Source organism: Microtus oregoni, unplaced genomic scaffold (assembly GCF_018167655.1).
Source record: "Microtus oregoni isolate MIOR12 unplaced genomic scaffold, Mior012 000003F_ref0000135, whole genome shotgun sequence".
Taxonomy (NCBI): Eukaryota; Metazoa; Chordata; class Mammalia; order Rodentia; family Cricetidae; genus Microtus; species Microtus oregoni.
The window spans coordinates 64,724,128-64,739,133 of NW_024543062.1; the positions used below are offsets into that span (position 1 = coordinate 64,724,128).

At 37.9% G+C, this 15,006-nt stretch overlaps 1 protein-coding gene across 1 annotated transcript in view; it reads left to right on the top strand.

Moving 5' to 3' along the window:
* Positions 1-15,006, top strand: part of Kdm5b (lysine demethylase 5B) — a 69,764-nt gene that overhangs the window by 33,993 nt on the left and 20,765 nt on the right. The window contains exons 8-14 of the mRNA XM_041648032.1: positions 1,774-1,932; positions 3,610-3,729; positions 6,253-6,411; positions 8,321-8,502; positions 9,580-9,742; positions 11,447-11,566; positions 13,173-13,367. Coding sequence (XP_041503966.1) covers positions 1,774-1,932; positions 3,610-3,729; positions 6,253-6,411; positions 8,321-8,502; positions 9,580-9,742; positions 11,447-11,566; positions 13,173-13,367 — 1,098 coding nt within the window. The remainder of the gene's footprint in view (positions 1-1,773; positions 1,933-3,609; positions 3,730-6,252; positions 6,412-8,320; positions 8,503-9,579; positions 9,743-11,446; positions 11,567-13,172; positions 13,368-15,006) is intronic.

A 15,006-nucleotide genomic window follows, 5' to 3' on the forward strand; every position in this document is an offset into this window, starting at 1 on the left:
AGTTAGACATCATGTCAGCTTTCTGTTAGTATGTTATTAATGTTATATTTGGGGAAATGGCTACCATAATAAAATATCATAGATTCCATATTTTAACAATTTTTGCAGTTCTGCAGGATATAAACTCAAGGCATTGGCCAATACATCTTCTACTGATTTAATGTGTGTGTGTGTGTGTGTGTGTGTGTGTGTGTGTGTGAGAGAGAGAGAGAGAGAGACAGAGAGAGAGAGAGAGAGAGAGAGAGAGAGAGAGAGACAGAGACAGACAGACAGACAGAGGGGCCATGGGGTGGGTGAGTGCGAGAAAGAGTTCAGCTGTTATGTAACTAGTATGTAACTAGTGCTTTACCTTGGGTATTTGGGAAATTAAATTATTTTCTGGTCTCTTCTAGGGGGTGTGGGGAGGTTCATTATCTTGAGCTTGTGTTTAAGTTCTGTCTACCTTGAAGTACTGGGATCACAGTTTGCATCACCAGCAGGGGGCACTAATCTTAACTCGAATTGAATTCAAGTGGTAGGAGTGGTTTTTGTTTGTTATTTTTTTGAGTCAGGGTTTGTTTGTGTAACCCTGGCTGTGGTGGAGCTCTCTCCTTAGACCAGGCTGTCCCCAGACCCAGAGATATACCTGCCTCTGCTTTGTTTTTACTCTTTTGTGCTGAGGTCTTTCGGATGCCCAGGCTATCATTGAAATCCTAGATCTCATATCATAGCTTCTTTGTGCCGTGATTACAGGCATCTTCTACTATACTTCCAGAATATTTGTTTAATATCATTAATTGTTTGACTAAAAATTTATTACCTATGGAGATTATCTTAAACTTAACCAAATATTGACTGTTTATACCAAAAAATATTTTGGAGAGAGAACTTGAAGATCACAGTAATTATGATATACTTCTTACAGAAGGTATAGCATTTTTATTTAAACTGTATATGGGTTGCAGAGGAGGCTCATTAGGTTAAAGACACGTACAACAAACTTGATCAGACTTTAATATTTGGAACTCACTTGGTAGAAGAGACTTCTGAATTTTACATGTGGACTGTGGTATGCATACACAGATACACATATTCCCAAGAATGTGTTAAGATTGTGTGTGTGTGTGTGTGTGTGAATATACAACCCTATGTGGGTTGGCACATGACTATTTGGTAGAATACTTGCCTAGTAGTAGCATGCTTGTGAATCTAAACTTAATTCCTCAACAGCATGAAAACAAGGTGTGGTGATGCACACCTGTAATCCCAATACTTAAGGTGGAGTCAGAAACGTAAATTCAAGGTTATCCTCAATTTAGCAACTAAGAGGCCACTTGTTACTTGGAGACCCTCAGAATAACATAACATAAAATGGAAAAAAGAATCCACAAAATTATTGTAAGGAGAGCTGCTTGTTGGTTCCTGGCCGCCCAGCTAGCTTAGACCCAAAATAACTGCACAGAAACTGTTTTAATTAAAACACTGCTTGGCCCATTAGCTCTAGCTGCTTATTGGCTAACTCTTACATATTAATTTAACCCATTTCTATGAATCTGTGTATCGCCATGTGACAGTGACTTACCGGCTAAAGATCCCAGTGCTCCATCGCTTCTCTCTGACTCCACCCTCTTCCTCCTAGCATTCAGTTTAGTTTTCCCCTCCTAGCTAAGTTATGCCCTGTTAATAGGTCCAAAGCAATTTCTTTATTCATTAATGGTAATCACAGCACACAGAGGGAAATCCCATATCACAAAATCACACTCCTTTGTTTTATATTTATTTCCATTGCTGTAGGTGGACCTGTATGTATGCCTCTTATGTGGCAGCGGCAATGATGAGGACCGGCTCCTCCTGTGTGACGGCTGTGATGACAGTTATCATACCTTCTGCTTGATTCCCCCTCTCCATGATGTTCCTAAGGGAGACTGGAGGTGTCCTAAGTGTTTGGCTCAGGTAAGAATTAATGACTGAGAAATAAAATTGTTTTTGGAACATTTTTCTTTGCCTGTGGGTTTTAATTTTAACAATAATAAAGTCCATGAACAAAACTAGGCTTAGAAGTGAACAGGAGTCGGTGGTAGTGGAGTACACCTTTAATCCCAGCACTTAGGAAGCAGAGGTAGGTGGATCTCTGTGAGTTCAAGGCCGGCCTGCTCTACAGCGTGAATTCCAGACAGCCAGTGCTTGTTACACAGAGAAACCCTGTCTCAAAAAAAGCAATAAACAAAACAAAACAAAACAAAGCAGAAGTGACTAGGAAAGAGGTCTTACAAAGTTCCACAGTATGTGTGTGTGTATCTATATATAATATGTATGTTCAGAGGCAGAAAATTCTTTTTAGACAATTACATTTTATTCATTTATTCACCAACAAATTCATTGTAAAACAATATATTCTTAACAACTTGGATGATTTCACAGGGCATGGGTAACCATTTTATTAATGTCTTAGTGTATATATTCATCCAGAGTTTTTCTTCTCTTACTTTGCGTGTATAAGTCTATGTTGGTGAGGGATACTTTTATTTGTTAGTATGCATGTGTACACAAGTTCACCAGTGACAGGGTCTCTGCTGAGCCTGAAGCTTAAGAGTGACTAGACAGGAGCTTTAAGGATCTGCCTTTCTTCATTACCCTTCCCACCAAGCACTGGGACAAGGATTTTGGGTTCTCAAGATATAGATTCAGGTCCTTATGTATGTGTGGCAGGTACTTCATTGACAGGGTCATCTCCTTAGTCCCAGACATTACTGTTTTAAACAAATGGAAATATATTAAGCAACTAATTTTAGTAATTTGCTTTTTATCTTAAATATTTTTGATGTAGTATGTATATAGTGCTGATATTTTAACAAAATGTAACAGAATTCTTTTTTATCCTTAGGAAGAAGTACTTAATCATTGTAATGTTACGTTTTGTGTTAGAATTAAATATAATACTAAGAAGTTTTTTATTATGCTGCTTAGCTTTAAAGGTCCTAAAGGATTTCTGTATAGCCATTGTGTCACATGCGATGGCTCCACAGGACAGGTTATTATGGAATGCGGAAAGGGTCCATGGTGTTAAAATTTAAAATGTTTAGATGTTTAATATCAAGGTAGAGATGATACAAATATTGACTGCATTATGTAGGGCAGTTTTATATTGCCTCTGTTAACTTAGTGCTTTTTTTTTTTTGGTTTTGATAGCATTATTTGGTTACCATTAAATGTTCCGGTCTGAAATTTATTTTGTTTCCATCTGATTATTTCTATTTTGATATATTTTATGTTGATTTTATACTTTAAATTCTTGAATATTATTCCTCTCGTTTTTAGTACAAGACATTTGATCCTGAAAGCAAATCAAAGTTAAAAAATTAAGATGGCAAACATACAATAAATAAGTTACCTAGTGCGGAAAAAAAAATTAAGATTGTTAAAACATACCTTAATTTCTCAGTACCAAATAAAAGTTGTTTACTAACTGGAACAATCTTATTCTTTAAACATATTAATTTTTCTAATGAAGACCTAATAGAATGAAAAAAATCTTAAATCTTAAAAAAAATTATCCTTATGACTATTGGCTAGATACACTTGGTGTTTTCAAATGCCACCTAGAACACTAATTTTCTTTTTCCTATGCAGGAATGTAGCAAGCCACAAGAAGCATTTGGCTTTGAACAAGCAGCAAGGGATTATACTCTCCGTACATTTGGGGAAATGGCAGATTCATTTAAATCTGATTACTTCAACATGCCAGTCCACGTATGTAGACTTATACTAATTTGGTTTAGAATTTTAAAAATTTTGTTATTAGTTGGTTTACTTTTGTGTGTTTTTGGGGGTACTTAGGCAACAATGTGCACATGGAAATCAAAGACGACTTGTGGAAGTTGTTTTCTCCTATTTGTGTTCTAGGGATTGAACACAAGTCACTAGGTTTGGCACCATGTGTCAAGACATGTTACTACTAAGTTGTGATTTTTTAAAAATGTATTTGTTTTGATTTTGTGTGCGTTGGTGTACATGTATCTCTGTGAGGGTGTCAGATCTTGAAGTTTTACAGACAAATGTAAGCTGCCATGTGGGTGTTGGGAATTGAACTTGGATCCTCTAGAACAGCCAGTTTTCTTAACTGCTGAGCCATCTCTCCAGCCCAACTAAACTGTGATTTAAAATTTATTTTATCTTACTTTTCTGGGATTGAGTCTCAATTATGTAGCCTGAGCTAGCTTGGAATTCCCTGTGTGGACCAAGCCAGCCTTGAACTCTTGAATTCTTGTGCCTCTCTCTGCCTCCCAAATGCTGGATTAAACGGGGCACTTCCACACCTGAGTTAGATAATGAAGAAAAAAGAGTTAATCGAGATACTGTAGACAGCTTCTCTGCAACTCTATTACTGGTGAAAGAAAAGCTCCATTCATTGAAGCCATAAGGACATGAATAAATCGCACTTTGGCAGCCATTGTACAGAAGGAAACTTTCTTTTTTTTTCTTTTTCTTTTTCTTTTTGAGTCAGGATTTCCTCTGAGTGTAGCTCTGGCTGCCTTGGAACTCACTTTGTAAATCAGATTGGCGTTGAATTCACAGAGATTCGCCTGCCTCTGCCTTTCAAGTACTGAGATTAAAGGTGTGCACCACCACTGTCCAAGTTGAAGTTTTATTTTGACTCCTTATACATTTAATATTTTCCTATATATTTGCATAATAGTCATGTTGACTGGCTTATACTATGTTATTGGATTTTATTTTACCTAAAAGCTTGAAGACACTAAGGTTCAGACATATAAGTTCTTTGCCTCTACTAAGAATAGTTCCTTGACACTCTGATAGCTTTATTGTGTTGTTGGATGTGCTGAGGCAATGATTTTTTTGTTTCTATTCTGCAATTTCTTGTTCTATTATAATCTTTTTAGGTTATTTATTTATTTGTTGACATGGGAGTAATTTGCTTGCATGTATGAATTTGTACAACATCTGTATGCTTGGTGCTTATGGAGGTCAGAAGAGGGCATTGGATCCTCTGGATCTAGAGTTAGAGATGGTACACGTGGGTGCTGGGAATCAAACCAGAATCTGCGAGAGCAACAAGTACTCTTGATCACCAAAATTTTTCTCCACCCTTATTTTTTAATTCGTGTTTGTTGTCTGTATTATTTTCAGCTAGGTTGAGTCAAATAATGTGCTTAAAAAAAGTTGGGTGTTGCCCGGCAGTGGTGGCGCAGGCCTTTTATCCCAGCACTCGGGAGGCAGAGGCAGGTGGATCTCTGAGTTCGAGGCCAGCCTGGTCTACAAGAGCTAGTTCCAGGACAGGAACCAAAAAGCTACGGAGAAACTCTCTCGAAAAATAAAAAAAATAAAAAAAGTTGGGTGTTAAATTTCTCAAAACAAGTTTATTTCAGATTATTAAAAAAGAAGAACAAAAAACCAAAATAGGTCCTTTTCCTTTCCTTGAAGGCCTCTCTTTGTAGTTGTGGTTGGGTTCGTGATCAAGTAACATTTTTTTTTTAAATTTCATGGTTTTTGTTGGTTTGTTTTTTTAAAAAATAATTTAATTTTTATTTTATATGTGTTGGTGTTTTGCCTTCATGTTTGTCTGATCTTGTAGTTACAGACAGTTGTCAGCTGCTATGTGGGTGCTGGGAACTGAACCCCGGGTCTTCTGGAAGAAAAGTCAGTGCTCTTAACTGCTGAGCCATTCTCCAACCCCATATTTACTTGTTTTTACATCACAACCAAAGTTTCTTCTCCCGCCTCCCCTCCCATCTATCTACCCCCATTCCTCCTGTTTCTCTTTAGATATGGGCGAGTCTTCCATGGATATCATCTAGCCTAGTTGCAGTGAGACTAGGTACTTGTATTAGGGCTGGATAAGGCAATCTGGTAGGAGAAATAGCTCCCAAGAGCAGGCAACAGAGTCAGAGACAGCCCCCGCTTTTAGTGTTAGTGGTCTTAACAATAAGACCCTGTTACACAACTCTAACATATGAAGAAGGCCTAAGTTGTTTCCATGCAGGCTCCCTGGTATTTCGTTCAGTTTCTGAGTCCATATGAGCCCAAATTAGTTGGTAACATGGATTCTTAATCAATACTTAACAGTTCTTAATAAAATTTATTTTAGAAAACAGAGTTGTTGTCTGAATTTCTCGAGTCACCTGTGGGAAATTATGGACAGATTTTTTTTCCTTAGTATGTTAACCTGTGATTCCCATCTCTTAGCCAGTCATTAACAATTTGCCATTGTCAGTGAACGGAAAAACCATTCTTTGAATTTCCTCGTGCTTCCAGATGGTTCCTACAGAGCTGGTGGAGAAGGAGTTTTGGCGACTGGTAAGCACTATTGAAGAAGATGTCACTGTGGAGTATGGAGCTGATATTGCTTCAAAGGAGTTTGGCAGTGGCTTTCCTGTACGAGATGGGAAAATCAAGGTTTCTCCTGAGGAAGAGGTAGGCTCTGACTGTAGGAACTTGAAGTTTGAGGTGTAGCTCTACATCTAAAGGGCAGAATACTGGAGTGGCGACATCTTCAGTGTAACAATTGAAAGTCTCTGCAAGTGCCTTGGGAAGTGTATGTTGAAATTCTGTTTTGTCAGCTTAAGTATTTATAATTACTCTCAGCACAGTGTTAATTACTGGATTTTTAAGTAATTCAAGAAAAATTAAGTCCTCAAAATCCTAGTCCTGATTATGTGCTACAGAATGGTGATGACGGAACATTATTACCATCTTTCCTTCAGGGTCTAACCCTGAGTTCTTTAAAAAAAAAAAACAACCTGAGGAATTGAGTTCTTATTTAACTTTAATGTTTATAAGTTTCCATTGTAGTGGACTCCTATGGCCAAACTATTTTTATTTTATTTTTTTTTTATTTTTTTTTTTTTTAAATATTTATTTATTATGTATACAATATTCTGTCTGTATGTCTACACCAGACCTCATTACAGATGGTTGTGAGCCACCATGTGGTTGCTGGGAATTGAACTCAGGACCTTTGGAAGAGTAGGCAATGCTCTTAACCACTGAGCCATCTCTCCAGCCCCCAAACTATTTTTATATCTGTTCTGTGGGCAGTCAGATTTTAAATGTATATGCATATGTGTGGTGTTCATTTTATATTTTACATACACATGGAGAAGTATTTAATCGTGTGTCCAGCTTGATTTGTCTTCACATGGGTAACCAGCCCTAGAATAGGAAAATAGGATGTATTAGTGTGATGCTCCCTCCCTGCTTTTCACCTCACTTCCCTCTTCCCGGGAATAGTACACTATTCCAACTCCTCGCAAATGAGGTAGATTAGTTTGCCTGATTTTGAGCTAATGTCTTCCTTCATGTTTTAAACTTCATGCTCAGTTCTCCTATATCCTAAAACAAAACAAGGGCAGTGTGTGTGTCTATAAAATTCAAGTCCACTTATTTAAGATCCTAACCAGATACCACATAGAGTTAGAGGTCATCCTACTTTGACCTTAAGCCCTTCCTTTTATTTAAAAGGAGCTCTGTCATTGTTTTTGGTTTGATCTGGATTTTTGGGAGGGGGTTGTTTGTGTTTGTTTGTTTGTTTGTTGTTTTTTTTTGGTTTTTCAAGACAGGGTTTCTCTGTGGCTTTGGAGCCTGTCCTGGAACTAGCTCTTGTAGACCAGGCTGGTCTCGAACTCACAGAGATCCACCTGCCTCTGCCTCCCGAGTGCTGGGATTAAAGGCGTGCGCCACCATCGCCCGGCTGTTTGTTTGTTTTTTAAGACTGGTTTCTTTGTGTGACAGCCCTAACCCTAGCTGTCCTGGAACTAGCTCTGTAGACTATGGTGGTCTCAAACTCACAGAGATCCGCCTGCCTCTGCCTCCTGAGTGCTGGGATTAAAGGCCTGTACCACCATCGTCTGGCTTGTTTTGTTTTTTTTTTTTTTTTTTGAGACAACATTTCTCTGTGAAACAGACATGGCTATTCTGGAACTCACTCTGTAAATCAGGCTGACTTTCAATTGATAGAGATCCACCTGCCTCTGCGTCCTGAGTACTGGGATTAAAGGCAGGGCTGTAGGAGCTCTTTAGACAACCCTTAGCAATGGAATTCTAGGGTCTGAAGAAGTGACTCAGTAATTTTAAGAGCACTTGCTTCCCTTCTAGAGGACCTGGGCTGTTTCCTGCACCCAGGTCAAGTTGCTCACAATTGCCTATGTTCGTCTCTACTCGAGTATTTGGTGTCCTTTTTTGACCTCCTTTAGGCATTGCATACATATGTACCATACCAATATAATAAATATAAGAAAATAAGAAAGGAAAAAATAAACATTTCTAAAGAGTTAGCATGGTACAAATATAACTTTATCACCTTTTTTTTTCTGGCTCATTTTAGGAGTATCTTGATAGTGGCTGGAATTTGAACAATATGCCAGTGATGGAGCAGTCTGTCCTTGCTCATATTACTGCAGATATATGTGGCATGAAACTCCCTTGGTTGTATGTGGGCATGTGCTTTTCTTCCTTCTGTTGGCACATTGAAGACCACTGGAGCTATTCAATCAACTACCTTCACTGGTGAGAAATTTTATATGGAACTTATGAGCAGTGTGTTAGCTGAATAGGAAATTTCCCTCTTTCTGGTATGAGTTACCTGTGTCTGAAGGTAATAGGTTCTTTTTAATTTAGCTTCTATTAGATTAGGTTTATTATCAAGTTATATCAAGTATAGGATGTTTCTAGGAATAGTATAGTTTTTTATCTGAATTCAGTAAAGTGTTCACTAACAAGTTAAAGCACCATGTAGCTTTTATTGGTACAGGAAATCTCACTTGGTAGTCATGGTAACCCATATATTCCTTTGGGACTATCAGTTTCCTTTTGTTGTGCTGAAGTCTGAAATACAATACTTAGACCTCTGTAATCCCTGTAGACTTTTGAACTTTACTGTTTAAACTTTTCACCTAAAAGCCATTTTTCTCTACATCTGTTTCCATCTACCCTATTTCTTATACTTCGAAGTACTAAAATATTTTAAAATCCATAGCCCCACTCACTCTCTTTGAGGATGTACAGAGAGAGAGAGAGAGAGAGAGAGAGAGAGAGAGAGAGAGAGAGACAGACAGCGCGGGCGCGAGCGCTGGCATACGAATACGAATATGCTACACGGTTCTGCTTTCCTACGGGATTGCTCCAGATGTTACAGGAAGATGATGTTTATCAGACCTCACAGGGATGGCACAGATTAATTGGTTGACAATTTAAATTGCTTTGAAGAATAAGAGCTCTTTAGAAATGCTAATTGCCTTATTTGTATTTGATTTAAACCTTTTCCAGCAGAACGGGCAAGGGAAAAGGAAACTGGAAGGCTGCCATCCTTTCTCAGTTGATGAAGGAAGTTGTGGGAACCATGTATTTTCTAGCAAATGTGATTCTTTATATTAGAAACTCTAGATTTTGTTAAGTGGGATCTGGGATGATGTACTTGAAGGGAAAATGCACTGCATACGATCCACTACATTTCTAATGTTATGTCTTTGATTTGGACATTCGTTTGTAGCTCACTCTTACAGAACAAGATTAGAAAAATGTGAATTGCTTAACTTTGTGTGTGTTGATATTACAAATCGATTGACTTTTATAATCTATTTCTAGGGGTGAGCCAAAAACCTGGTATGGAGTTCCAGGATATGCTGCAGAGCAGCTAGAAAATGTAATGAAGAAACTAGCTCCAGAGCTCTTTGTGTCCCAGCCAGATCTCCTCCACCAGCTGGTGACCATCATGAACCCCAATACTCTGATGACTCATGAAGTGCCTGTATGTTCTGATTTAACCCTCCTGCGTATTTCCCACTCTCTATTACTCTCTTTCTTTTCTTTTTAAAAAGTTAGTGTTTTTATAATATAACTTGATAATAGAAGGTGCTTTTTTTAATGCTGTATAGCACTAATCCAATGGCCCAGGTACTAAGAAAACATAAACTTAATTGTTGTAGTTAATACGTGGATACTGAACAGACTTGCTTTGCAAATGAGCGCAGCACTTTTCAGTGTACAATTTAGCATAGTTTTAGGTTGTATAGCCACTACCACTAATGGTTTCTGTACTATAAATTATTGTAAGAAATAGTTACTTACAAATACAAAATAGTTTATTAAGAAAATGGTTAGCTTCTGTTATAGTTAGATCAAAACTCCAGTTTTAAAATTTTTTAAAAATATTGATAAATTTGGTTTGTATGTGTTTTGTTTATATGAGTGTTTTTATGTGCTCCATGCACATGAGAAATCTGAAGATCAGAAGAGATATCAGATCCCCTGGAACACGACTTACAGGTGGTTGTGAGCTGTCACATGGGTGCTGGGAACTGAATCCCACCCAGTTTCCAATTCTTGCTGTCTTGTTTCTACCTAAAAGAATAATTTGGGTTGAAATTTTTTTTCAGTGGAATGCTTATCTAATAAGCTCAGGTCCTGGATTTAATTCCCAGCACTCCATAAAGAAGAGGGAACAATGAATCTTATTTAATCTCATAATCTTATTTTTGAATGATTAATCAAAGTGTCATACTTGGTAGGATTATATTTATGGTGGTGCTGGGAACTGAACCTAGGGTCTTGGGATACTAGATGTACACACTGTCCTGGTACCACTTCTCAGCTAGAATTGGCTGTTTTTTACTGCTAATCACCCTCCCTCCCGTTAAACATCTGTGGGTGTATGTGTATGCCTGCATTTGGGTGTTGTTCCTCAGGGACCATCAGGCATGATATTTCAAGATTTTAATATGAGGCTCATTAAGTATGTGTTCATGGACTATAATTTAGAAAATAATGATTGAATGTATGAAACACCCATCATGACTTCATTTTTAGTATTTTTCTTGTTGGATTTTTCCCATTTGTCAGAATTGGAATAAAATATTGGATTCAGGGGGGCTGGAGAGATGGCTCAGAGGTTAGAAGCATTGCCTGCTCTTCCAAAGGTCCTGAGTTCAATTCCCAGCAACCACATGGTGGCTCACAACCATCTGTAATGGGGTCTGGTGCCCTCTTCTGGCCTGCAGGCATACACACAGAATATTGTATACATAATAAATAAATAAATAAATATAAAAAAATATTGGATTCGGGGCCTAGGATAATAAATGGATTAGTTATTCTTCCTGGTCTGGAACCTGCTCTGCGGTCCAGACTAACCTCAGTTCACAAGCATCCGCTTGTCCTGGCTTCACTCTTGCTGAACCTTAGGGTCTTGTCTCTTAGATGGGGTGAGCCCTGTCTTCTGTTGAGACTACCTAGTGCAGTTATTGTGGTGTACTCTTTAGCTTGTGGCACAAGTTAGGTGATTGTACCACAGTAACTTTTCTCCTCCGTTTTAATTGATAGAAGGTATATATGTACAAATGTAAGTTTGTCCTGTCTTGTTTCTCTGGTGAGTCATCTATAATAGTTCATGTCTAAATTGTCTTTGAGAATGTTACTGTCAAACCTTAAAGTCTCTTCACTCTTGTCTCTGTAGGTTTATCGAACAAATCAATGTGCTGGGGAGTTTGTGATCACATTTCCAAGAGCCTATCACAGTGGTTTCAACCAAGGTTTTAATTTTGCCGAGGCTGTTAACTTCTGCACTGTTGATTGGGTATGTATTACAAATTTGAGCTTTCTCAAATCTACAGTTTTCCTGTGGAAATGGCATATAATGTTTTGAAAATTGTCGTGTATACTTGCTGCTCATCTGACTACTATGCAAGTTTTTTTCCAGTCTACAATGAGATAAGGTATTTTGTAACACCTTGTATGGCATTCAGACATGTTTCACATTGCTTATTTTAGCTGACATTACATTTCTTTTGTAGCAAAACCCCTTTCTCTGTTTTTTAAAGTGTGTATGTGTTTGTTTCTCTGCACCTACACATGCACAGGCATGTACTTGGACCAGTAGAGGCCAGAGAAGGCATTATGTTTACAGACGGTTGTAACTAGTCTTGACATGGTTGCTAGGAACTGAACTTTTTTTAAATTGTACAAGTTTTAAATCAACTTTTTGTGGATAGAGCAATGGTTTTGTTTTGTTTTCCTGTGTTACCAAGCCTAACCCTGAGCTCTTTGTTACAAACCATTCTCCTACCTCAGGTTCTAGGGAACTTTTTAACTTGTAGCAAGACTCTTTCTGAAGAACAGTCTAACAATTTAACAAGGCTGAAGTTTGTTAGAGATTACAGACTAGTAACAAATTTTAGTAGAATTGGCCTAATTATCCACAATCCAAAAGTTCAGTGACATGTTTATTTCAGTTCATTGCAGAGTTGAAATTTTATGTAACAAGATGTGTGATAAAATTTAGAGACTTGTAGCTTTCTGTTTTGAGACAAGGTCTCTTAAAAATCTCATGGATAGTTGAGGATGGCCTAGAATTGCAGATCTTCCCGCTTCTAGCCTATAAGAGCTGGAATTTAGGCATGTGCTGCCATCTAATGCTTCTTGAAAAATAGCATTAGTTCTTATTTTCCACCATAAAGGGTTTTTTAAAAAATTATTTATTGCCGGGCGATGGTGGTGCACGCCTTTAATCCCAGCACTCGGGAGGCAGAGGCAGGCAGATCTCTGGGAGTTCAAGGCCAGCCTGGTCTACAGAGCTAGTTCCAGGACAGGCTCCAAAGCCACAGAGAAACCCTGTCTCGAAAAACCAAAAAAAAAAAAATAAAAAAATAAAAAAAATTATTTTAAAATTATTTATTATGCATACAATATTCTGTCTGCATGTATGCCTGCGGGCCAGAAGAGGGCACCAGACCTCATTACAGATGGTTGTGAGCCACCATGTGGTTGCCAGGAATTGAACTCAGGTCCTTTGGAAGAGCAGGCAATGCTCTTGACCACTGAGCCATCTCTGCAGCCTCCCCCCCATACAATTTTTGAGTATTAATTGTCCACTGAAGTAAAGGAAGCCTAGGAGTTCAGCACAGTTGTTTTAGGATATGTACAAATATTTCCCATTAGACTCCACATTACTCACATTAACTCATTGTCATTTTTTATTTCTTAACCAGTTTTCAACTTAGTTACCCAATGTGCCATATTTTTAGAGCACAAAAATAATGGGGTTTTGGGAATCTGAGTCTGGTTAGGATTAATAAGGCGTAGATGTTTTACCTAGATTGCATTATTTGGTAATATATAGTAAGTCAAAAGTTTTTGGAAATTAAAAAGGTGACTATGTCCAATTTCCTCTGCTTGTGACACAGCTACCATTGGGCCGCCAGTGCGTGGAGCATTACCGCTTGCTACACCGTTATTGTGTCTTTTCCCATGATGAGATGATATGCAAAATGGCTTCCAAAGCTGATGTACTGGATGTTGTAGTCGCATCAACTGTTCAGAAAGACATGGCTATTATGATTGAGGATGAAAAAGCTTTAAGGGAAACTGTGCGTAAATTGGTAAGGTTTTTGGAAATCCAGTTCCATGTCTCTGACTTACTAAAATTCTTGTACTTTACTATGGTTTTAAGAAGCTTTTCCTTGCCTTTCTAATTGACATGTAGTAATATTTTGCTTTAATTTGTATTGGCTGTTTGATCATGTGCTTATTTTATCCCTTGTATCATCATTTGTGTAAAGTACCTTCAAATTCTGATTTAATTATAAACTTATTACAATAGCATTTCTCCCTTGCCTGTCTGTGTTTGTGTCTGTCTCTCTCTGTTTATCGCTCCCTTTCTTTGCTATACTCGTGTCTCCTGCATCCCGGGATGGTATGTGGGTCTTGATCTTCCTGCTTCCACTTTTCAAGTGCTAGATTACACGCTTGCCTCTTCTTTTTTTTTTTTTTTTTTTGGTTTTTCGAGACAGGGTTTCTCTGTAGCTTTGGTGCCTGTCCCGGAACTAGCTCTGTAGACCAGGCTGGCCTCGAACTCCCAGAGATCTGCCTGCCTCTGTCTCCCGAGTGCTGGGATTAAAGACGTGCGCCACCACCGCCCGGCTTGCTTCTTTTTTTATTGTATTTTAGTATGTGTCCTTAAGATATTTTGTATAATTCAAAGCAAAAGTCACAAGGATTTTCTCTAGAATCTCATACTTTTAAATTTTCATGGCCGCTGGACCATTTTATTTAATTTTTGTTTTTATAAAATACAGGTCTAAAGTGTTTTGGGTTTTTGTTTATTTTTGCATATGGATGTCCAGTTGTCTCTTCACAGTGTCTTAATTTTTATTTTCTCTGTTGAATTGCCTTGGTACCTTGGTTTTAAACCTACTAATCTAACCTATTGCTAATACTAAATGGTCTTTACTACTGTAATTTTCTTTTATGATTTAAATTTTATTTTTACTTACCAACATATGTGTGTGTGGAGTTTTGTGCATGTGAGGTCAGTACCCACACAGGTTAGAACAGGTGTCCAATAGCGTGGAACTGAAGTTACAGGCGGTTCTAAGCTCAGTAACATGGGTACTTGGACCCTTTTTAATGTTTGTACAGTTAACATTGAGCTGTCTTTCTAGCCCTCTAATTTTCTAAAACCTTTGAAAAAAGTAACAACTGGTGTGAGTCTTCCAAGATAAGGTCACATAGAGCCCAGTCTGGCTAACTCTCTATGTAGTCAAGAATGACTTTGAACTTCTTTCTGATTATCCTGATTCTACTTCCCCAGTATTGGAGTTATAGGAATATGGTACCATACTCAGTTTTATTCAATGCTGAAATTAACCCCAGGGCTTGGAGTATATAAGGCAAGCACTCTACCAAGTGAGCTACAATCCTTACCTCTTTGTTCATTTGCATTTTCCTGTTACAGTTTTGATTTAATAGATTTTAAAAAATGGATTCTTTTGAATCAACCACATACACAATCATTTTCTTTTATATGCTACCGTGGTTAGAATACTGAAATGTTTTCTATTGGGAGCCCATTATGTCCCCTGATAATTTATAGTTGGAGAAAGCAGTGCCTAGTGGATTACCGAGGTCTACATCAGTAATGGTAGCTAGTGATTACCTGCAGAAGAACTGGCTAAAACCCAAATTCCAGCCTGATGTGGAATAGGAACCACCTGAAGCTAAAGAGCTGATTTAACTGTT